The 24,505-nt window shown below is 49.3% G+C and overlaps 2 protein-coding genes across 9 annotated transcripts in view; one reads left to right on the forward strand and one right to left on the reverse strand.

The window, feature by feature from the left end:
- Nucleotides 1–127: 127 nt before the first annotated feature.
- Nucleotides 128–5,254, forward strand: TARBP2 (TARBP2 subunit of RISC loading complex). Of its 2 annotated transcripts, none has more exons than XM_049625620.1 (9): nt 128–303; nt 858–1,027; nt 1,840–1,942; nt 2,524–2,619; nt 3,203–3,275; nt 3,488–3,605; nt 3,915–4,042; nt 4,456–4,657; nt 4,817–5,254. In XM_049625620.1, exons 1-9 carry the CDS (start codon nt 251–253, stop codon nt 4,972–4,974), a joined length of 1,101 nt encoding a protein of 366 aa, XP_049481577.1. In that variant the 5' UTR covers nt 128–250; the 3' UTR covers nt 4,975–5,254. The 2 variants fall into 2 exon arrangements, with proteins under 2 accessions (XP_049481577.1, XP_049481578.1); XM_049625621.1 differs by lacking the exon at nt 128–303 and adding an exon at nt 386–552.
- A 265-nt stretch (nt 5,255–5,519) lies between these two features.
- Nucleotides 5,520–24,505, reverse strand: part of LOC125919129 (cyclic AMP-dependent transcription factor ATF-7) — a 90,067-nt gene continuing 71,081 nt past the window's right edge. For 3 of the 7 annotated variants that reach the window (XM_049625613.1, XM_049625616.1, XM_049625615.1), the window contains exons 9-12: nt 24,262–24,414; nt 21,337–21,534; nt 19,997–20,105; nt 6,344–16,364 (exon numbers count right to left, since the gene is read on the reverse strand). In XM_049625613.1, the coding sequence (XP_049481570.1) occupies nt 16,147–16,364; nt 19,997–20,105; nt 21,337–21,534; nt 24,262–24,414 (678 nt within the window). In that variant the 3' untranslated portion in view covers nt 6,344–16,146. Of the gene's footprint in view, nt 5,748–5,860; nt 5,983–6,182; nt 16,365–19,996; nt 20,106–21,336; nt 21,535–24,261; nt 24,415–24,505 lie in introns of those variants that run through there. The other 4 variants (XM_049625618.1, XR_007456674.1, XM_049625619.1 and 1 more) reach the window with 4 other exon arrangements.

The following is a 24,505-nucleotide window of genomic DNA, read 5'->3' on the forward strand; positions in this document are numbered from 1 at the left end:
GGCTCTGCTCCTCCCAGAAGGCGGTGCTGCCTGGCAGGACAAACCACGCGGAGAGTTGTGGGTCGGATAGCTCCCCTCCCGATGGAGACTCATGGAGTCAGGTGGGCGGGGGACTCCATGTCCCAGCATGCCCCGCGGCGGGCCCGACCGGCCGCGACTCGGGGCTTGGCCCCGGCCCTAGCTCGTCGGCTGTGTATTGGGGCGCGTGGAGGCTGCAGTCACGGTGGCGCCCGCGGGGACGGAGGTGGGAATGAGTGAAGAGGAGCAGGGCTCCGGCACTACCACGGGCTGCGGGCTGCCCAGGTGAGCCGCCTCGTACCGATCCCTGCCGGGAGAAAAGCGTGGCGCGGTGCGGAGGAGTTAGCGGCGCGGCCCCAGCATGCACCTGGCCTGAGGGTTGTTCCCGGCAAGCACTGGGGTAGTGGGCCGTGGTTCCCGGCATGCATCCCGGCAGTGGCCACTGCCTCCTGCTCTAAATAGTTTGGGTTGGCCCGGTTCCCAGACTGCACTTGGGGCACTGGGCTTTAATGCCCCCGACCTTCAGTGCATTTGGTGGGTACCGGGTCCCTGGCCTGCACTGTGTCAGGGGACATGCACTTGCGACCTGCACTGGGGTACAGGATCCTCTTCCCTAACCGAGACAGGAACAGTGCATTCCCCGCTTGCTCTGGGGGCAGTGGACCCTGCTTTCCCAGCCTGCATCTCTACTCCACATTGAATCCAGCTAGTGTTTGCTGTACTGTCCGGGGTCCCCTGGACCCTATGTCCCCCATGGTGTGCCTGGGTTTGATAGTGCTTGGCCAGGTGGGTGCAGAGTTGGAGGTGTGATGAGGGTCTGTGCCTCCCGCCTCCCTCAGTATAGAGCAAATGCTGGCAGCCAACCCGGGCAAGACCCCGATCAGCCTTCTGCAGGAGTATGGGACCAGAATAGGGAAGACGCCCGTGTACGACCTTCTCAAAGCCGAGGGCCAAGCCCACCAGCCTAATTTCACCTTCCGGGTCACCGTTGGCGACACCAGCTGCACTGGTGAGGAAGGCTTGGGCAGCCTGGCTGGGGTGTGCATTCACAGGGCCCTACTGGCTTTGTTTCTTGGAGTCTCTTCCCAGTCGTCTTCTCTGAGGCCAGTGAGGGAAGGAGAGATTTCAGGGGGAAAAGCCACTGTCTGGATTGGGAAAACGGGTCTGTGAGGAGGTGGGTAGGACTTGGGAGAGTTGGAGGAGCAAGCAGGATGGCCATAGTGCTCTGGCAGATTGCCATCATCCTAGAGGAGAAGGGGGAGATAAACCCAAGTCCCAGTGAAGTATTTGGGGGAGTATGTGTTGGCTGCACTGGTCTCTGTTCCAGGTGCTTGACCAAATTCCCAGTTAATCTTAAACCAGTCTAATCCAGTGACGTAGATGGTAGTATCCTCATGTTGAATATGAGGAAAGTGAGACCCGGAGAGATGCAACGACTCGTGCAAGGTCCCATGCCTCGTAAGTGGCAGAGCCAGGCCTTGACTCTAGAGCCTACCCTCTTTCTACCTTTGCAGTCATCTGTCTGTATTGAGAGAAAAGAAAGTGCTTCCCAGGGGAAAGTAAGGCAGGGAAAGAATCCACACCCCAAGGTGTGTGAACTCAGGAGCAGTTTATGTCCGACATGACTTGATTTGGGGAGCTCCTGGGAAGATAAAAGCCCTTCCTTCCAGCAGCTAGTGTAACACTTCCAGTCTTGGGCAGGGGCACCTGGTGAGTGGGGCTTGGTTGACTCCCTCCAGTTGTGAGGAGAGAGGCTGTGGGATGCTGGTTTTTCTTCTGTCCTCCCAGTGACGTCCAGTATTGCCCACGCCCCTCTCCCAGGTCAGGGCCCCAGCAAGAAGGCAGCCAAGCACAAGGCAGCTGAGGTGGCCCTCAAACACCTCAAAGGGGGGAGCATGCTGGAGCCGGCCCTGGAGGACAGCAGGTGAGGGAGGAACAGCCAAGGCTTCCTAGAGGCCCTGCCAGGAACGCAGGCCCCTGTGCGGCCACCTCCTCTGCCCAGTAGGGCTGGCCTGGTGGCACTTAGCCGCCTCAACCTGGGCCTCTCCCTGAGAGTGTCCTCTGGACGAGCTGGATGCTTCCAGGGCTCCTGCTGCTGTGAAGGATCCTTGGGGGGGGGAATGTCAAAGGGCTGTGGCTGTGGTTTGGGCCCAGGCTCGGGAGGGTGTGGGGCGGAGGCTGAGGCTAGAGGGGCCACTCCCCAGCACGCCTCCTCTGTCTAGCACGTTGTCCCTCCTTCCTCCACACGTTCATTGGAGTTTGTAGCCTCCGTGTTTCTTGAGTAGGAAGAGACCCTCCTTCCCCTTCTCTCAGTCTTTTTGATCCAGTGTTTGGCAGCAAAGGATCGCTGGTGGTTAAGCTTCCCTGAGTCTTTGGCTGAAGTGGAAGAAGTTTTCTTAGGGGATGGGCAGGTCAGGAGGACCTGGGTCCCCACCCTCTACCCTCCCCCCCGCCCCCCCACCCAACACATGGGTGTGAATCAAAGGCCCCCTTCCCCTCGGGAAGTTCTTTTTCTCCCCTAGACTCTTCACTGCCTGAGGACATTCCAGTTTTTACTGCTGCAGCGGCTACGACTCCTGTTCCGTCTGCTGTTCCAACCAGGTATCTTGTGTTTCCTGACTGCCTGAAGGGGGCGGGGGGGTGGGTGGGAAGGAAGGGGTCCTGGCTTTTGGTCCCCCAGCCTTTGGACTCAGGCTGGTCAGGCAGGAGCAAGTCTGAGAGTAAACAGGATGGAATAGTTGGGGACCAGCACTTGAAGAATTTGTACCAGCTGGTAAGCTCTTGGGACAGGAGGGAATTTATGATTTTTAAATAGCCACGTGGATGATATTTGGCCATGTCTGAGGGTCTTGCAGGCCCCATTTGCTTCTGAGTTGGTCACATGATGGTCCTGTGTGTGCGTCCCATCAGGTGCTTCCAGGGACTGGATATACAGCCCCTCTCCCACTGTCCTGGCAAGGTGATGATCTTTTGTTCCAGAAAAATCTCAGTGGGCCTGGGCCCTGGAAGAGACCTCACTTGGGTGGGAGGGGGAGGAAGCAGGCTGGATGTTTGGACAGACAGCTGCCTGCCGGGTGGGGTGTAGGTAAATGGTCATGGGGACGCCGAAGCAGGGCTTAGGACTCATGGGGAGCTGCAGAAGGGACAGCCCCAGCAGCTTTGGCCTGGACCCTTTTTCCTTCAGGAGCCCCCCCATGGAGGTGCAGCCCCCCGTCTCCCCTCAGCAGTCCGAGTGCAATCCTGTTGGCGCTCTGCAGGTGTGCCCCCATCCTCATTTCCCACGCATGCCTGTCTTCCCTTGAACCTGGGGCCATGAGGGACGGTCATGTGGGGCTCTTCCCCTGTTCTGAGGGCTTTTCCCACATCCTTTATTCCTCCTCTAACCTGGAACCTGAGGCTCCCAGGGGAGGAAGGAGAGGACGAGTCTTTTCTCACTCAGCCTTGCACACCCTTGTCTCTCCCTTCCAAGGAGCTGGTGGTGCAGAAAGGCTGGCGGTTGCCTGAGTACACGGTGACCCAAGAGTCTGGGCCGGCCCACCGCAAAGAGTTTACCATGACCTGCCGAGTGGAGCGTTTCGTTGAGATTGGTAACCGGGCGGAGGGGAGTTCTTACAGCTACTCCAGCCCCGGCCGCAGGCAGCTCCTAGCCTCTCTCTGCCAAAGCCCCGCTGTCCTGGCTGAGCCCCTGGCTCGGCTCCCTTCCTCCTGGCTTCTCCCTTGCACTCTGCCCTTTGCCCCCCTTCTGGCTGACCAGGTTCTCAGGTGCATGGCAGGTCCAGAGCTCCTCTTTCCAACTGACATCCCGTGAGGGGACCCTCAACCTTCAAGTTTGAGCTGGGTGGAAAGCACTGGGTCTGTTGACGATCATAATCCAGTAACCCTCTCCCCACACGCAGGCAGTGGCACTTCCAAAAAGCTGGCAAAGCGTAACGCGGCGGCCAAAATGCTGCTTCGAGTGCACACGGTGCCTCTGGATGCCCGGGATGGGAATGAGGCAGAGCCTGATGACGATCACTTCTCCATTGTGAGTGGTTTGTGCGGGCCAGGCACTGTGGTCCATCCTCCATGCCAGGCAGGGCCCTGGGGACATGGGCCTGTCGCTCGGGAGTGAGCCTCTTCCGGTCCCAGGCCTGCTTCTCCCCATTTTCCTACCAGACCCAGAGTTCCTTGGGCCCCCTCTCAGCCTCAGCTACAGGCCTGCCTGGTGAGTGCTGTGGGGAGCTGACCCAGCACAGGGGCCCTGCAGCCTGCTGTTACTGGCATGAGGAAGGCTGCCTGGACCCCTGGTCCAGAGTCTAGTAGTTAGAGGGGCCAACTCGGGGAAGGCAAGCTGGATGAAGCATTCATTCTGTGGGCTTTTCCCTCCTTGGCATTGAACGTTCGGTGCCTGGGTCTCAGCTCGTGGTTGCATCTTTCTCACTGTCCCCATCTTGTCAGGGTGTGGGCTCCCGCCTGGATGGACTTCGGAACCGGGGCCCCGGCTGCACCTGGGATTCTCTGCGAAATTCAGTGGGAGAGAAGATCCTGTCCCTCCGCAGCTGCTCCCTGGGCGCCTTAGGTGCTCTGGGCCCTGCCTGCTGCAGTGTCCTCAGTGAGCTCTCTGAGGAGCAGGCCTTCCATGTCAGCTATCTGGATATTGGTATGGCTAGTGGGGAGGCCGGGGATGGTGGGGACTGAAGCAGAGCAAGTACAGATGGGCTGACGGGGGTTGGGGAGGGCATGATGGTGATGTGTATGTACCCCTCCCGGCTCTGCCTTCCCACCCAACCACGCCTCCCTCCTCTCTTTTGCTCTCCAGAGGAACTGAGCCTGAGTGGGCTCTGCCAGTGCCTGGTGGAGCTGTCCACACAGCCGGCTACCGTGTGTCACGGCTCTGCAGCGACCAGGGAGGCAGCCCGCGGCGAGGCTGCCTGCCGTGCCCTGCAGTACCTCAAGATCATGGCGGGCAGCAAATAAAGCCCCAGCCGGACTCACGGACGTGCACCCCTGCTCCCTGCCCTTCTTGCCCCCAGCCTATGTGTCTGCTCAGCTCTGGTACCCCTGGAGGTGCCATCTCTACCTCTGACACAGACTGCCTGCCTGCAGGCTCAGGAGGACATAGGGCCAGGAGCCAGGGACCCCAGGGCCTTGGCTGGCTCAAGATCTGGCCTCCTGTCACTGGTGGTGACGAGTGGGAATGAAATCAGGGGGCTCTCCTCTAGAGCCCAGAATAAACGCGCTGCCTCTTGGATTCTTACGTCTGCTCTGGTTTCTCTGACTGGTACTGATGACAAAGGAGGTTAGCACCAGATTGCCTCCCCTGTTGTGCCTCCCCACCTGGTTCCCCACACGTCCCCACACTTGCCTTTCTAGTGGCAGGCTAGGTACAGTGACCTCCGGGGGCCCCACTGCCTGTGCTCCTGCGGTGCTCGGGTTTTGTGGAGATGGAGGGGGCCGTGGTTCTGGTCCCAGGGCTCTCCCCCAGCCCTTTGAAGTCTCATACAGGCAGACACATGGATTCAGAAGCTGGACAGCTTTATTTGGGGGGTAGGGGGGGAGTGGGGGGGGGGTAAGGGAGATGCGGCACTTTCAGTTGTGAGCCTTGCACGCAAACATATCAAGGGATGATGTGTCACTTCTTCCCAAAGCGCTGAGGGGCAGCCAGGCTCCAGAACGGGGCGCTCAGCTCCTCCCCGGCTCGGGGACCCAACTGCTCGCTGCTCCAGGAGCCCCGGGTATTTCCGCCAAACCTTAGAAGAGATCCATCCTCAGCTGTAGGTCCTTTCAGCCCCTCCCAGATCGCCCCCTGCCCCTTTCCTGTCCCTCTGGCCCCTGCCTTGCCCAGTGTCCCTCTCAGACTCACCTCTGGGGCTGAAACCGAAAGGCTGAGCTTCGGCCGTGTCTCTGCATGGCCTGGAGCAGGGAGTGCAGGAATGACCCAGGGGTCTGGGCCTCCTGCAGCGGGTGGGGCCTGCTGTCTTCCTCCTGTGGTACAGGGCCATCGGGGAAGGAAGATGGGCAAAGGCCTTGGATGTTCAGGTCACCAGGCAAAGGGAAGCTGAGGAGCCATTTCCTCAGATATGAGGACCCAGTGAAGACACTGGCAGCCCGAGTATCTGAACTTGGAGCTCAAGCCTCCCGCTGAGACAGAAAAATGGTGACATGGAGAGGGGGTGGTAACTTACCACGAGGATCTGCCGTCCTTCGTCTTGGCCCCCTGGTCTTTCAGCACAGCCCCAGTCTGTTAGCAGCAGCACCAGCAGCAGCACTGCTGCCCGCCTGGAATCCATCCTGCCATCTGCCCTCCTGCGGCTATACCCGCCTCTTATACCTGCTGTGCTCCGGCCCCCACCCCACAGCAGCCTGAGGGGGGATCTAGAGCAGGCAATGGAAACGCACGGCTCCATTAGGAGCCGCCTGGGACCCCCTCCCATGGCACCCCCGGGACTTCCTGCTCCCAGCCTCCGGCCCCCAACCCCTAAGCCTGGAGTTAGAGACTTTATTAGATGCATAAATCCTGTCTCCAGAGCTCAAGAAGCATCATTAATTGCAGATGTTTTGTCAGAGCCAGGCCCTGGGGGGCCTTCAAGAACCCCCGATTTCTCAATAGGTTGGAGAGCGCCAATTGATCACCTCCTCTTTCCTTCCTTAGAGAATAAAAGCATAGAGGAAGTCTTCTAAAGAAGGGCTAGGCCTTATGTCCCGGGACAGAGGGAGGAACTAAGAGCCAGGGTTAGAATTAGCCAGAATGATGGAGCCCGATCCTTGCCATGACTGTGGCTGCAGCTGGGGTCATCCAGACCATTCACACCCTTGCCTACATGGCTCTTGGGAGGGTTGAAAATGGGATCACTATTCTGAGATTTGCCTGTGGACAGAAAAGTGGGATACAGAAGGAGACTACAAGGTTTCAGAGTCCACACAGTGGGGATTGCTTCAAATCTCTGCAGACTGATCCTGTCTTCACACTAGAGAGCGCTGCTTAGGACCCGCCTCACTTGGGCTTCTGGAGCCATCCTCTGCAGTGAGGCACTGCTGCCACCCTGTGGCCACAGCTCCGCACTGTCAAGTCTGGTCATTTCCTTTTTCTGCTCTTTGAAGGGTGGTGGTGGGGGGCGGGGGGGGGGGGGGGATGAAGGTTCCTAAGCCTCATTCTAAGGAGTCACAGAAAGGCAGGGGCAGGAAACTGGGGTTGGAATATGGCTCTGTTCACCTCCTACTAGTCACCCCATCCTCTGCCTGGCTCTGACCTGTTGGAGCAGGTGACAGGAATTCTGCCTTAGGAAAAAATCAGGAAGGGGGTCCTTCAAAGTCATCTGATACAGTTTCCCTTCTGATCCTAGAATCCCTTCTTCAACTTCCCCTGTCCCCGCCCCGTGTGGCTCTCTAGCCTGTGCTGGAGAGGTGCCATGAGGTAAAGAGTCTGTGGATCAGTCTTGGGCAAGCCGTCTCTCAAAACTCACAGTCTCCTCACCGAAAAACATGGCAACGTTAAAAGGAACTACTTTCGAAGGGTGCCTGGGTGGTTGAGTTGGTTAAGCGTCTGACTTTGGCTCAGGTTATGATCTCGTGGTCCATGAGTTCAAGTCCCACGTCGGGCTTTGTGCTGACAGCTCGGAGCCTGGGGCCTGCTTCGGAGTCTGTGTCTCCCTCTCTCTCTCTGCCCCTCCCCCACTCACACTCTTTCTCTCTCTCAAAAATAAATAAACATTAAAAAAAATGGGGCACCTGGGTGGCTCAGTCGGTTGAGCATCTGACTTTGGCTCAGGTCATGATCTCAGTTTGTGAGTTCAAGCCCCACATCGGGCTCTGTGCTGACAGCTCAGAGCCTGGAGCCTGTTTTGGATTCTGTGTCTCCCTCTCTCTCTGCCCCTCCCCAGCTCGTGCTTTCTCTCTCTCTCTCTCAAAATAAATATTGAAAAAAAATTAAAAATTTTTAATAAAAGAAACTACCCTCCAGGGTGAGCATTATTTGAGATACTTTTTGTAATCCATTCGGCACAGGATCTGGCACAGAGCAAGTGTCCTCAAAACGTTAGCAGTGGTGATCCTTGCAGAGAGTCCCAGTGAATTTTCCATCTCCTGAGACAGTGGTGGGGCAGACTTATCCGTGTGCCATGCTGGCTTCCGTCTCCTGTGGCCTCCACCAGGGGTCTCAGTGTGCCCCACTAAGTTACATACTGTTGCACATCTTTCATGTGTGCAAGCCTTTCACGTATTTGATTCTTCCACTCTATTTTTTGTTAAGGGGACCTCCCTCTTTTAGCAAGCCAGCTAGCAACCAATCTATAACTTTGGATAGGTAGAATAGAGCAGGTTTTGATCTGCATGTTCGAGATACTAGGTTTCTATTAATGCGGCCTCCCTCTGTAAGCTTGGTCTCACAGTTGGTCCCAAGCACAGAACCTGACACTCATCATCATCACATCTTGGAATGTCACCGCTTCTTAGAAGGGAGGAGTATCCAGTCCACGAGCAGATGGTTTTTCTGTGGGAAATGGATCCTATACCACATCAAGGCCTCTGTCTGTTCTTACCTGACAGAAGTCCAGAGGGGCAGCGTTGTGAGGGTGTGTGAGCCATTGCAGAGTGGCTCTGGGGTCAGACAGAGCCATTGTAATGCCAGCACGTGCACATCACCATGAGCCTTGAGCAAATGTCAACCTAAACCTCAGTTCATCTTAAATGAGGCATTACCAAGGGGTTGTTGTGAACAGAAAATGACTTAATGAATGCAACACATCTAGTGTTACACCCAGCACAGAGCAGCCAGTAAGTGTTTGCTACCCTGATTCTCCTAGTGTCTCTGATCATCAATTACAAGTGGATCTGAGCTGAGGCTCAATTCAGAAAAGGTCAGGTCTAGCTAACTTCCTATGTCCAGGATGGAGACAGCTATCTTCTTTGGTACGAACAGACATATTGCTGGTTCAGATCCAGACCACTGCAATAAAGTATCGCAATGAGGCAAATCAAATGAATTTTTGTTTCCCAGTGCCCGTAAAAGTTATGTTTACATTATGCTATCGCCTATTAAGTGTGCAAATGTCTAAAAAAATCATGTCCATACCTTAAATTTAAAATATTCCTGGGGCACCAGTATGGCTCAGTTGGTCAAGCATCTGACTCTTGATTTCGGCTCAGGTCATGATCTCAGAGTTCATGAGATCTAGCTCTGTCTCCAGCTCTGTGCTGACAGCGTGGAGCCTACTTGGGATTCTCTCTTAAAATAAGTAAGTAAAACTTAAAACAAAGTTAAGGTATTGCTAAAAAAATGCTAACAATCATCTGAGCTTTTTAGTGAATGGTAATTTTTTTTTTTCCTTAAGTAAGCTCTACACCCAGGGTGGGGCTTGAACTCAGCACCCTGAGATCAAGAGCCAATGCTGCACCTACTGAGCCAGCTAGGCCCCCTGCAAGCTGTAATCTTTTTGCTGGTAGAGGACCTGGCCTTGATGGTGATCACTGCTGACTGATCAGGCTGGTGACTGCTAAAGGGTGGGGGTGGCTGTGGCATGGCAATTTCTTAAAATAAGACAATGAAGTTTGCCGCATTCATTAGCTCTTCCTTCCATGAATGATTTCTCAGTAGTGTGCGATGCTCTTTGATAGCACTTTACCCACAGAATTTTAAAAATTAGAGACAAACCTCTCAAACTCAACCACTGCTTTATCAACTATGTTTCCGTAATATTCTCATACTTTTTTTTTTTTTTTGAAGATTTTAATTTTAAGTAATCTTTACACCCAACATGGGGCTCGAACTCATAATCCCGAGATCAAGAGTCACCTGCTCCACCGACCGGTACTCCAGCCAGACACCCCTGTAACATCCTACCACAAATATCACATCCTTGGGTAGGCTCAAACCATCAACCTTTGGGTTAACAGCCGGACGAGCTAACCGGCCATGCTACAGAGATCCGCCCTGTAATATTCTAAATCCTTTGTCATTTCTAGTCTTGACAGCGCCTTCACCAGGAGAATCTGTCTCAAGAAACCACTTTCTGTGCTCCTCTGTAAGCAGCAGCTCCTCTGTTCAGCTTGGATCATGGGGTTACACCAATGTAGTCCCATCTTCAGGCTCCACTTCTAAGTCTAGTTCTCTGCTATCTCCCCCACATCTGCACGTACTTCCTCCACTTGGATCCTGTACCTTCAATTTGTAAAAAACAAAACAAAAAATCCCCACCCTCTGCAAAGTGCAACTGAACAAGATACGCCTGCAGCTGGGATGGGTTAATTCTCCCAACTTGGGAATGTGCCCTCCCTTCAGTCCCAGGTCTTCCAAAGCCTCACGATCTTGGCAGCTTTGGTATTTGGATTTCAGCAACTTATTTTCTCACCTTCTCTGGAAACCCATGCGCTCCCGAGCACAACACAGTGAAGACCACCACTGCCTTTCCCACTCTCCTGCAGAGACTCAGTCTTCCTACTTGCATCAGTTATACCAAACACCAACCACAAACAGCTTCTAAGTCACTTCTCTTCTACCTGGAAGCCCTCAGAGGCACCTGCTATCTCCTGGTCAAGTTCTGTAGCCTGGCTCCCTCTTCCTCATTTGTGCTAATTATCTAAGGATACATAAACATGAGCAATTACTAGTGACTGCCCTGCCCCTTGCCAGTTCCTGGCTATTATCTGTTTTTCTTGTGAACTCTTACCTGCTTTTAAATAAGCTCCACCCCTCACTTCCAGATCGACCTCTTCCCCACATCTTGAACTCCTGTGTGTGTGTTTGTGTGTGCACTCCCCTAGTCATGCTGGGAACTTTCTGAGAGTAGGGCTTGCTTTTGTTTTTTATTGTTGGGAGGAAGGTGGGGAAAAACACTGAAAGATAAGAGGCCACTTGCCTTCAGACACCCGACCATCCCCCATCCACATAAAGCACACAAGTTCTACAGCAAAGGCTCCCATAATGTGGAGGCCCTTGTGCCCATGGCAGTGCACAGATGTGAGCCCCTGTTTCTATGCCTTCTTTTGTCTTTATGTGATTGATATAAACCACCTACCTTCTCTAGGCTGTGTCTTCCCTGCATCAAAAGGAGGGATAAGAATCTCTGCTCCTTCTGTCCTAAAAAATGGGAGAGTGAGGAAAAGCACAGACATGAAAGCCCAAGGAGTTCCCAGAGAATAGTGGCCAATGAGACTTGTAGATCAGAGTACCGAAGCATTAGACATAACAGTAGTTCTCTTTGATAGTTTAATGTTATATTTGCAGCATAAATAAGGCACAATATATGTCAGGGCAAGGGGGAGCAGGAGAAGGCATGGCTGGGGGGAGAACTGCTGGGTGGTAAGGGGCGGGGGACAGAAGAAGGCACGGTTAGGGAGAACAGAGTGAAGCCTCTGTCTCAGCCCCGTCCTGGGAGATCGTGAGAGCCTGCTCACAGGGATCATGCCGAGTCGGGTGGCAGGGAAAGGGAGAAGACGGTTTTGTAACAGAACAGCCCGTAGCACTGCATCCTCCCACCTGTCAAAGTCCGCCACTGGGGACTGGGGAGACCCAGACCCAGAGTCGAGCTCCTTGACGGGACGGAGAGGGGCTGCTACATGTCAAAGGTACACAGATGAACAGAGATATAACCATAGATACACACCACTTTCTTTCAACTGACACTATGTCAGGAGGCTGCAGCCTCCACGGTTGGGGCTGGAGGCTCATCTCCCTGCTGGAAAGGGGTGTGTGTGTGTGTGTGTGTGTGTGTGTGTGTGTGTGTGTGTGTTACAGGACAGCTAGAGCTCCAGCCCGTCCTTCCCGTAACAAAGACTGTGGAGTGACCAGTTTGCAAGGGAATATGCGACAATTCCTGTCCAGACCAAGGCAGGACAGGTTTTGGGAAGAAGTAGAAGGAACTCAAACCTAGATTTTGAGATGAATGACGTGGTTGTTGTTTTAATGGGGGTGGAGGGAGGTACTGGAGGAAGTGGAAAAATGTGTTAGTGCTAAGGCAGAGGATGGTACTTAAAATATCCCTGACACCCTACAAGGATTTTCCAGCTTGCCCCTAAGGCAATGGTTCTCACACTTTAGTGTGGAGTGCTTGTTAGAGCCCAGCCCAGTTCAGTTTCCCATTCAATAGGTCTGTGGTGGGGCCCAAATGTGCATTTCTAACAAGCTCCCAGATACTGGTGCTGCTGCTGCTACTGAGCCTGGACCACATCCTGAGAACCACCGCCCTAAGGGAAGGTCAATGAAACTAGTGCTCATAGCCATTTCTTACAGCTAAAACATCACCCACCAGTAGCTAATGTTGATGATAGCTCTGTGCTACCAGCCCCCCATTAAAAAAATAAAATAAACCCTAGCAGCTACAATACAAACCTGCATCTACAAAGGACACAGCTGCCTTAGCCTGCCTTATTCTCCCCAGCCTTTTCTCATTCTGGGGGTAGGACTTTACCCCAAGGAGAGACAAATGAACTGGTAATGGGGTGGGAATAGTGGCCAGTAGCCACTTAACTCTCATTCCTGCTGGGTCACCACTCTGAGGTGAGTGGGTGGGGATTTATGTCTGTGTGTACATGCATGTATGCGAACACACAGAGAAATCAGGTTTATACAGTGAGGGGGATGATTAAAGTTGTGGGGGGCTGAAGCAGGATGGGGGAATCCTCTAATCTGCCTTGGGGTCCTCACCTGTCCCATTCCCCCCTCCACCCCTGTCAAACAAAAGTCTAAAGAAAGCGGAAAGAGCATTATCAACAAAGGCATATGTGATATAACTAGGAGGACTGGATTCTAAACGGACTGGTTATGAAATTAAAAAAAAAAAAAAAAGAATACATTTCCTTCCTGTGTATACAATGTACAATATTAATGAAAAATAATGATTTGGGGATGGCAAGGAAGTCATGAAAGAAAGAGGGGACTCTCAGGGGAAGGGGGCTGTCGCAGGGCTAGCACCTTTGAAGGAGCCTCTCAGTGTGGAGCAAGGGAGCCTTAGAAACCACAGGAGGAGTATTTTGGTGTCTGCTTGGTGGTTCAGGCTGTAGACAGGGCATGGTTATGGTTAAGTACCCTGTCAACCAGGATAGGTAGTGCTGGAGGGCAGTGAATCAGGAAAAGAGTTAAGAATGGCAGAACAGGCATAGGGAAGGCGGCAAGGTGAGTGAGGTTAGCTCGTCTCCTATTTACCACTACCAAGAGTAGAGGGTCTAGTGCTTAGGACCACGGAGAGGAGTGGAGGCTGAAGGAAGCCAGATTTGGGGTGTACAACCAACAGGGAAAGAGCAAGTAAAGGAGGGCCTAGTTTTTCCCTCTCTAGCAGTGAGGGAAGTTTTCTCAGGCTTTGCAACTCTGAGCAAGCCTTCTTTTAAAGGAATAGGGCAAAAGTCTGCAGACCTGAAGACCTGGTCTGGTACCTTTCTCTATGGCCTTGGTTATCTATCAGCTGTGTCTCTGGAATGAGGTGGGAGGCCTGAATCTTGTGTTTGCTTAGAGTCCCAAGGCATCCACACTCTCAGCTCCTCTCACAAAGTATCCTCCCTTGGGCTCCTAGAAAGGCCACGGTCATTAAGAAAGGGCGAAGTGACGCCCTCCATGACGCTTGGTTCTGGTCCAGATGCGTCTGGAAAGCAAAGGGCAAGGGAGAGTGGCCACACAGCTGGCAGCAATAACAAGTGAGTATAAGTGACATTCCCCTTAACTATGAGAGAGTCTCAGGATAACCAACTGCCCTGCTTTCTCAGTGAGGCCAAGGACCAGCTAAAGAGCTATCTGGAGGGTTCTATCCTGTCCCTTCCTACTGCTTCACCAGTAAGGTTCTGGCAATCCCCTCATTTAGGCCCCAGTAAGAACTTCCCACCGATGACAATGAGGTAAGGGCTCGAGGGAAGGAGACATGGGGACTAAGAGACCCTCTAAATAAACTAGCTGTCCTACATGGGGACAGACGGGTACGACTCAAACTTCCTCCACAGCCAAACAGTGAGGCAGGGCACGTATGCAGTGACAAATGGATTCTTAACTTGAAAAACACTAGAATGAAGGGGGAAGAAAAACAGTCCAGGGTCTTGTGAAGGCTCCTTAGGAGCCATAAACTCAGTCAAGCTTTAGGGCAAGGCTGCTGGTGGGAAATCAAGATGATAAAAAATGAAACACAACTAAAGCAGAAGAAAGTCCCAGGGAACAGCCATCAAAAGGAAAAGTCCTGAGTACAAGTTACGGCTGTGAACTGTGGAAGGCAAGTGCAGTCCCTGGAGGTGGGGACTTGTATCCCGACCATCTGCCAGGCCATTTGCTAGTCTGAGTCACCTCGGGGGCTGTTCCTGTTGGGTCCCGGGTGGTAGAGGATGAGAAAACTGTGTTTTCTCTTCCTTCTCTTTACCAGGTGTGTCGTGTTCAGCACTGGTTCTGAAAAGCAGGAGGGGAAAGGAAAAACAAATGCAGCAGAACAAGTCACCTGACTGGCTCACCAGTACAGCACTCTGGGAAGACGGGAATCTCGTAGCTTAGGTTTCCTCATTCCCCCATGACAGCCAATTCTGGGAAACAAACTAAAGAAGGAAGCTGGCAGTTATTTTGCACGTATGTTTAAGATGGAGGTAGGAGAAAGGGAGAAAAGGGCATTCTTGGCTTGGGCAGATGGCAGAAGGTGGCTCTGGGACAATTGGAAGGGATTCATACTGACAGGCTATTAAAGCTGACCTATCTATCCACAGGCCTCTGGCTTTGGATCACTTCCTGTGGCCCTGGTAGAAATTGCATAGTTCAGAGCCAAAGGAAGATCAGAAGTCTTAATGGGGAAGAAAGAGGGACAAGAGGGATGAATTTCTCCCCCTGCAACCTAACGCCTCAAAGTAAGAATGGCTGAGAGCAATAGTCACCAATTTCCCCGGGCAGGCCAGACCTTCCCCAAGCAGGGCTGTTCTGCTGAGATCAGTACTGCACCTTCTCTCTCTTGCCTCTCCCCATGTTACCTGACCCTCGAGAAAACCCACTCAGGACCCTGGCTCTGATGTCTCAGAGTCCTGGGGCTGGGCCTTTGGGGATGCATTGCATCTAGGGGGCATCTAGTTCCAGGAGGCTGCATCGGAAGAAGCGAGACAGAGGCAGGACACAGACAGGGACAAAGAGGGAGATACAGGAGCGGACAGACGACCAAATGGAATATGTGTGCTTTGGCCAGTAAACTGTTGTAAAACATAAAGACTCAATTTAGTAACCTGATAGAATGAGCTTTAAACTATACTGTTCCTGCCTGCCCTAATGATAACTGCAGGAGGGTGGACTGGGGAGGCAGGGAATCAGCTAGTCACACTCGGGGCACTTTCCCTTTTCACTAACAAGCAAGAGCTAATAAGGCCACACAAGATGACCTTGCCAAGGCTTACTGGGAGGTGGAAAAGGCCCCACCTGGAGACCGGGAAAACTCAAGACACAAAAAATGAGGTACCCAAATAGCTCTAGAAATAGTTGAAAAAGGATTAGAATTCTTGGGGTTTGTTTCTTTTTGCTCTGTTTTTGTTTTTGAGTGTTTTTTTGTTTTGTTTTTTTTTTTTTTTTTGGTGGCAGGTAGGGAGGACTAAAGTTTATGGAAGAGCTGGAAAATACTGCTAATTCATGTATCAAAGGTAACTTTACATTCGCCATAAGTGAATGTTTTAACTAGACTTCAGGAAGGGGAAAAGGGGATAAAATAAGCAGCTAATGGGAGACAAAGTCCTGAGCCTATGGGGTGGCTGAGGCGGGCCAGCAGGTGACCTGCCATCAACACTAGCCTCCCTCTACCTAGCAGGAGGTGGCGTGCTGCTAAGGAACAGGAAGCCATGGCTTCATGGGAAGAGAGGCAACTGAGAAACCCAAAACCTAGAAGTGCAAGGGTTAGTGTTAAGAGACAGGTACACATGCACAGGCTGGGGTGATTGTTCGGACCATCTGGAAAGGCCTTTGGCTGTAGGTACATCAGAAACTGCCCCCTTAGGGGATGATCTATGTGGCTCCGGGGCTGGGAGGCTCCTAGTACAGGTGTCAATGTACACGACCATGTGGCTGAAGAGAAAAGCCCCACATCTGTCCGTTACTCACAACACACAATCTTTCCCTCATACCGCCACGTCCAAGGCAGATGGAGGGGATAAGATGACATCTCTCTTGGCTCTTGGGTGGGCGAGCTCTGGCTAGGGACCTCTCCACCAGGGGAGGCATCATCTGCCCGCAGACTGGGACTGTGGGGTCATGATCACATGCGACTGTATCGGCATGCTCAGTTCTGTCCTTTGGCTGGCCATCTGAGTGAGAACCGAGGTGGCCACAGCTTCAGCTGCAGAGCGAACACTGAGGCCATTGCTGGGGGCTGTTGCTGAGCTGTGTTGAATCACAGGGGCTGGAGAACCCGTGGGCTCTGAGCTTTCCTTGGGGCTTTCTGCCAGGGAGGAAGGCAAAGAGCAGAGAGCAAGTGGTTAGAAAACAACATGGACAAACAAGCAGGACTACCTTGTGCCACAGTTCTAAAGGAGCCCAAAAGAAAAGGAAGCCCATCATTTCGGGAGGAAGCTTCCCAGAATACTGGCTTCTAAGCCATGGAGGGGCTAGGAAATGGGAAGTTGTGAGATGGGCAGCAAGAACTAGGCCCACATTAATCTACCTATCCTAGTAAAGCAGACACCTCAACATGTTAATTACACCATCTGGCTTCTAGGTCTTTGTGTAGTTCATTACCCCTATTGGAACATTCTTCCTTTATCCATGTCTTTAAAGGTGCTTTAAAATAGATCACTTGTTTTAGCTATCCTGATTAATTCCCACAAGAATTTAATTGTTCCATTATTTTTTATGTTCCTTTAGTAACCAGTTGCACCACAGGTGAGCCTGATAAATATCACGCTGCACTCAGATGACGTTATGACCAGTCCTGGGCCAAGGTTCAGTTAATACAACAAACTACAAAGAGGCCTGTTGGACCCTCCTGACTATCAATTAGCTAGGCATTAATGACTTCAAACACGTATTATGAGCTATGCCACGTCACCCAAAGTGACGATAAACACAGAGCTGAGCTGCACACAGAGGTGACTCCATGTTGTTCTTCAGTCGAGTTTTACTAAACGTCACATAACCTCTACAGCTGCTTAAACAGAGATGTATGCAATAAATATGGGCAAACTAGTAAGAGTTGGTTGTATTTTTCATTGTCCGAGTCTTCTTTCAGGATTCAAATATAACCCCCTCTGTGGAGCCTTCTTTGTTGCACTCACGAAATTAACTATTTCATCGCTTGGGCTTTCAGAGAGCACATTCATCTATTCCATCGATTCATCATTTTTACCAAGCATCCTGTGTGCCAGCACTGGGGTATATAATGAATAAACCAGGAGGCCTGTCCTCAGGAAGCTCCCACTCTAGGGGCTGTGTGAGTCGGTTAGCTGCACTTACCTTATTCACATGTTGAAATGTTTATCTCCTCATAACTCTGAGTTTCTCAGAGGCGGAGACAGTGTGTCATTTATCCTTTGTTAAATACCTACCACGGTGTCTACACCACACAGCAGGAACTAAATACAGCTTTGGCAATAAGTAGTTTAATGGCTCAACTACCTCTTAAAAGTTCTTGCAAGGATTGAGTAGAAAACTTACTGTATATATATTTTTCATACTGATGAATACTCAGTCCTTGCCTTCCTTACCCTATCAAAGAGGATTTGAAATAGTTGATCAATGAACTTGTTGAACCATTTTCTTACTATGGTTTCCAGAACACCACACCCACTACTCAGCTCATTTTCCTCCCGCCTTCTTGGTGGCTCATTCTGCTTCATCTGTGGGTTTCTTCTCCTTTCTCTGACCTCTAAATGTTGGAAGTACCCCAGGGCTCGGTCCTGCAACTACTTTTCTCTCTCTGTCTGTGCTCTTTTGGTAACAGGAACATTTCATCCGGTTTTGTGGCTTTAAAAGCTAACTACATGCTGCTGACTCCCCAAGTTATATCTTCAGCCTTTCCTCTGAACTGCAGGACCACATAACCAGCTTCCACTTGACACCTCCATCTGCAAGCCTAGTCAGCTTCTTAAGCTCAGCTTGTCCAAATCTGAGCTCCAGATACACTCCTAATCCATTTCTTTCTATACTTCCCTCTACTTCCAATTCATTGCAGCTCCATTCTGGCAGCTGCCCAGGCCAAAACTTTTGGTGCAATTTTTGATTCTTTTCACAAATACATCACTCCATCTGGCCCATTATCAAACTCTGTCGCTCTAACTGCAGAACACACCCTGAGTTCACCCTCTTCTCCCCACTTTCGCTACCACCGTCCTGGTCCAAGGCTCGGTCATCTCTTGCTCATAGGACTGCAACAGCCTCCTAAATGGACTGCCTGCTCCTGCCTGTGCGCTCCTGCACACTCCAACAGAGTGATCCTGTTCAAACAGATCGGATCAGTCATGTCACGCCTCTTCTAAAAACCCTCGAATGGTCCCCAACAGAGAGTAAAGGCTGAGGTCCTCACTACGACCAAGGAGGCTCTATGCAGAACTGTTCCCATTAGCTCCCCTACTTCATCTCCAACTACTCTCCACCCCCCACTCTCTCCATTCCAGCCACACTGGCCTTCCTGATGCTCCTACTTTGGGTCTTTGCAACTGCGATCCCTCCTATTGGCAGTACTTTTTGCCCTTATACAAATGCATAGCCAGCTCCCTCACTTCCTTTTTTTTTTATATAAATTTTTTTAATGTTTATTTATTTTTGAGAGAGAGAGAGAGAGAGAGAGAGAGAGAGGGGGGGGGGAGGGGCAGAGAGACAGGAAGACAGAATCTAAAGCAGGCTCCAGCCTCCGAGCTGTCAGCACAGAGTCCGATGCGGGGCTCAAACTCGTCAACTGCGAGATCATGACCTCAGCCGAAGTCAGACGCTCAACCGACTGAGCCACCCAGGCACCCCTCCCTCACTTCCTTAAGTGTCTTTATTCAAAAGCCACCTCATCTGAAATTGCAACCCTGCTGCCAACATTTCATATTCCTCTCTCTGTTTTATTTTTTCTTCCAAGCATTTACTCTTACCTAACATACCATATATTGTACCTATTTATCTCGCTTGTTGTCTGTCTTGCCTACTAAAATATAAGCCCCTCAAGGGTAGGGATTTTAATCTAATATTTGGTTTCCTATTATATCCTCAGCATATAAAACAGTGCCTGGCACAGAAGAGGCTCAATCAATATCTGCTTAATGAATGAGTGTATCCTGAAGTACATATTAAAATTAAAATTTAAATAGAGACGCTTAAAATGAGTGATGTGGTTACTCTTTTTCTATGGGAACACATCTCTGAAATAATAAAGACAGTTAGTGGAAAAATAATTCAATATATCAAAAGTTGACAGCCAAAATTTCTATGAATTTGTTAAATTTGCAAAGGAGATTTATTTGCTTTCACTGTCCATGAGCAAAGTATTCACAGTAATTTTAATCTCAGGACTGCGCTTGTCCTGAGCACGACGCTATGACCGTCTCTTTCTAGCACTGTTTTATGTGTGCACATAGGTTACAAACTCAAACCACCATCAGCCCATCATTAGGAAGATAAAATATACCCCCATATCACAATGCTTAACAAATGCCAATGCATCATCTGCTGTTTATATTCTCTTGAGGCCCAGATAGTGTCTTTGACATAAGAAAGAGCTAGATGTGAATCTTGCCTCTGCCACTTCCCCAACTGTGTAACCTCAGGTACATGACTATTCTGAGTTCGGTCTTCTAATGTATAAATGGGGGCAAGATCCATTTCATGAGAGAACTGGGCAGATGGTAGAGTGCCTAACACAAAGTAGGCACCCAATCAATAGTGCTACCCTTTATCTCCAACTATGATAACTCTATATGGTTCAGAAAAAAGTTATTTTGTAGGACTGGCTGTTCCAGAAAGGCTGTTTGTTCACTTATTAGTCTGGATCCCCCAGAACATTCAGAATGGGTTTACAAAATTATAAACAGTTCAGATACGCAGCACATGCAGTTTACTGACTGACCAACCTTGCTTTGGTTGTGAGTCACTCACCTAAATAGCCTTGGGTCTTTTTCTGTAGTGCAGTGACTGGGCAGTCTTTATGAGCTAACAGTAGCTGTTTCAACTGAGCCACCTCATTGCGTAGTAACGTGACTTCATTCTAAAGAGGGAGGGAAAATAAAGGTATCAAGAAAATTCATCCTCTACCCTTGAGCCCCCAGAAGCTGTCCCCACAGTAAGGACAGAATGCTGCCTGGATTTTCTCCCCTGAGTCTGGGAGACTCCTGATCCAGCAAGGCTTCAGACAGCTCAGGGCCAGTACAGTCATGAATTCGACGGCAGGAGCTGCTTACAGTGAAAAGTAGGGATTTATAATAGAAACATTACTCCTATTTAGGATAGATATAATCAAACCAAAATTAATAATGCATATGTCCTTTGACTAAGAAAGCCTACTTCCAGGAATCTATTTAACAGAACTACCTACTCAAGAGTATGCAATGTTTACTCCAGCATTGCTGTTCTGGCAAAAAAAATTAGAGATACTATAAATATCCATACTTTATAATATAACCACACTATAGAATACACTACTATACGGCTATTTAAAAAAATGAAGTAGATCCTCTGTAGACATGGCCAGTTCTCCAGGAGATACCATTATCCTATTTAAGTTAAGACAAACACACAGTCCCTCCCTGACCACCCCACAAAAAATATAAATGAAAAAATACTTAGAAATACATAAATGTCTGGTATGGGCACACCAAACTTATCTACAGGAAAAAATAATACTGAAGAGGAACTTTGGTTTTGTTCTGTATCTTTGTGCGTGCATGTGTGTATACATATATATATATATATACGTATATATGTGTATCTATATATATATACATTCGTACACTACCTTTGTATTGAAATCTTTTAATTAGTAAGTAATCAAAAGAAGGAATAGTAATATTCAAGAAAATACCTGGATTATAATTTTTCTATTTGTGCTTGTGTGGCTTTTTCTTTCTTTTATTAAGCTGCATTATCTGGGGCAAATACATTTCCCTTTGGGTGTTCCACAACCCCAGTCAGTTTCTACTGATGACCTAAAAGAGTACCCTGGGGCAATTAATCCAATTCTCTTTATCCAAATGGGTCTATGGTTGATTCAGACTGCAGCAGCAGGTCTGGGAGTAGATGGTTAAATGTCTTTTCTAGTCCCTGGGGAAAGTATTTTAATTTTGACGGTTAAGAGCTTCTTTCTGCACTTCCTGGCACATCTTCTGGATCTGTCCTAATCTGAAGAATCATCATCTTTTATGATATTGTTTCACTTTTTTCTGATTCAATCCCACTTTCCCAGATTCATCAATCCCAATAATCATTCAGGACCCACTCACACTCAGCTGAATGTTCTGAGAAGTGAGTTCCTCTGCCTTCTTCTCTAGGGAGGACACCCAGAGCTTCCGTTTTTGACGGCAGCGGGAGGCTGCAGCCCGGTTGCGTTCTAGAAAACGCTGCCGCCGCTCATCAGGATCTTCATCCACGGTGCGTCGCCGACGCCCTCCGGTGCTAGGAGTGGGCTGGGCTGGTGAGACCTGGTGCCCAGGAGGGAAGAGGAATTACTTGAAGGGAACGTCAACTCTTTTCAAAGTAGACCTGATGTCAGGAAGTTAGTAAGCTCTGGTAAAGATCTGGTAAAGGGATGCACTAGTCTCTGCAATCAGCGTGAGTCTCACTGCCATGCCCCTGAGCTTCTCTTCTGCAGCAGTTCCGCACTCTGCCTCCCATTTCCTTCCAGTCTTCTCAGCCCCATACTTAGACAAACCACAGCTCAGGTGGAAACTAATTTCTGAGCCAGCCAAGATGAAACAAGCATCATTTTTTGTTTCTTAACAATAGGGAATCTTATAGGCAGGGAAATCATAATGGGGACTGGGTGTCAGGGGAACTTTTAGGGAGACTGTACAATAAAAATGTTTGAGAATCACTGATTTGGACAAGCAATATATACAAACGACTGAATGCGATACCTTTCAGAAAAGGAGAAAAGATTTTACTACCAGCGAGATACTGGTTATCATGAAGAGAAACGGATTAGTGTATTCTTACTTGTAATCAGTTATTAATCATCCTCAGCAATCACCCTCCCCATCTTGTTTGTTCTGTTTGCTTTTAAACAAAAAACTGTTCTTTAATCCCTTTACAGATTGGTCATACAGGACTGCCTCTTGTCTTTAAACTTTACGCTGATGTCCTCTGTCACTAAAGTACTTTTGGATCATCTTCCTTTTCTATTAGCTGATATGTGTTCAGAGAAGATAGACCAACTTTATAATAGCAGCCAAAATTAAAGCGTAGAAAGGTCAGCCATCTGCATAAAAGAAACTATACAGTGTAAAACAATGCCAAAAATAAATTCTTCCTGGATCTGTTGCTATTAGAGAATATCTATATTAGTAGTTCCCAAATGCCAGAACTCACATCAGTTGCATGAGAAAAAGCATAAGCTTAAAAAAAAAAAAAAAAAAAAAAAAACAACCCAAAAATGTTATACTCCACTTCAGGCCTTACTAAATCATGTTCCCCATTAATATAGATAATCAAGAGATAATTTTATTTACTCACACTAATATTATCTCTCCCAAAAGAAAAAAATGGAGGAGAAATTTACAACTCAATTTAATGAGCTACGGGCCTTGGGTCATCACTTCTCACTGTACTAAGATAAGTTTACACTAATTCTCTTGAGATTTTCAATTTCTTCTTTGTCCTGAGCTCAGTGGAGCACACGTGAAGACTGACACTCTAGGAGGATGGGGAAAAGGAAATGACAGACTCCTATTCTCTCACAGTAACTCAGCAGCTCATGCAGGGAGTGAAGGGGAAAGAGTGCCAGGAGAAAGAAGGGAAGAAGGAGAAGGAAAGGAATCAGTGGTGACTAAAAAGAAGTTCATCACATTTTTTTTTTTAATTAAAATTTGTTTTAATGTTTATTTTTGAGAGAGAGAGAGAACGTGAGTGGGGGAGGCACAGAGAGAGAGAGGGAGACAGAATCTGAAGCAGACTCCAGGCTCTGAGCTGTCTGCACAGAGCCCGACATGGGGCTCAAACCCATGGACCGTGAGATTATGACCTGAGCCAAAGTCAGATGCTTAACTGACTGAGCCACCCAGGTGTCCCCATGGCATTTTCTTAAGAGGGAAAGCAGCACAACTCGGGCAAGGTGGCTGCTGCTTTACCATCTCCAAAGACTGGCATCGGAAGGGGTTACGGGATGGTGGGCAAGCTTAGCTTCCAACAAGAAAACTCAAGTGAAGGCTTTTGTTGTTGGCCAAGCTTTAAGGCGGCATATGGCCGTTAAATGTTAGGACATGTGGTGGTAACTGACGAAGCAGGTGGGGACATCGGAGAAAGGGGCTGGGCAAAGATGTAATTCTAGAAACCGATCTCAGGTTGTTGTCACCTGTCCAGCACAGACAATATGAAAACTAAGGCCTGTCCAGTTTTCGAAGAAACTTACTAAAACTGAGGCTTCCTTGAGAAAAGAACTGGGCATATAAATGGGACTGTTCTAGCCTTATTAAGACTTTAATTTCTCTGTGATAAAAAGGGATTACATTGATAAGGAAAAGGTGTTTTACTGTTTGTCTACTGAGCCATCTTTGTACTGTGACATCACATTTTATGTTTTTATTATTTTTTAAAGTATGCTCTATGCCCAACTTGGGGCTCAAGTTCACAAGCTTGAGAATCAAGAGTCGCACACTGTACCAACTGAGCCAGCCAGACACCTCTGACATCACATTTTACTCATAAATTGTTATTACTCAATTTTTGCTATAAAACCTAATCAGGTAAGTTTTTTTGTTTTGTTTTTGGTTGCGGGGTTTGTTTGCTTGTTTGGTTTTTTGGTTTGTTTGGTTTTTGTAGGACTTAATAAATGGGAAAGAGACTAGGGGAGCCTCCTTTGGTGCACAAAGTGGTTTGAGTGAGGTTCTGTCACATTTTAGAGGGCTCTGCAGATACATCATTCACATGTTTATAGAAAAAAACCAAAAACCAAAAAACAAAAAACAAAAAACAAAAACTGAGACCTCCTCTGTGACAGTGTTGTGTTATCCAGTGTGCCTGACAGAAGTATAACCCAAGAGGAGGTAACGCACTTTGCTACTGTCCAACTTAACAAGAACCAAAGTACAGGAAGATGCCCAGAAAACTAAAACTCACTCCTCTGTAATTTTTCTGCTCCTTGAAATTCAAACAGATATGACATAAAGAGTAATGGTGGTGCAGCGGGCTGCCCCATCCAAATACCCACTGACCTGTGGCTGGGCAGGGGACGGGGCATCAGGGTGTTGGATGAGGATCTGGCTTTGCTCAGGACGGGCCGTCACCATGGTGCTGGCAGTACCTACCACCATTCCACATCCACCATTGATTGAGGACACTTGGTGGGTTAGGGTGGCTTTTAGTCTCTGTGAGGGACAATAATAAAAAATAGTTCGTCAAAGGTAAGATTCTATCACGGATAAGAGAGTGGGCTTAAATTTTAATACTGACCTTACA

Source organism: Panthera uncia, chromosome B4, assembly GCF_023721935.1.
Source record: "Panthera uncia isolate 11264 chromosome B4, Puncia_PCG_1.0, whole genome shotgun sequence".
Lineage (NCBI taxonomy): Eukaryota > Metazoa > Chordata > Mammalia > Carnivora > Felidae > Panthera > Panthera uncia.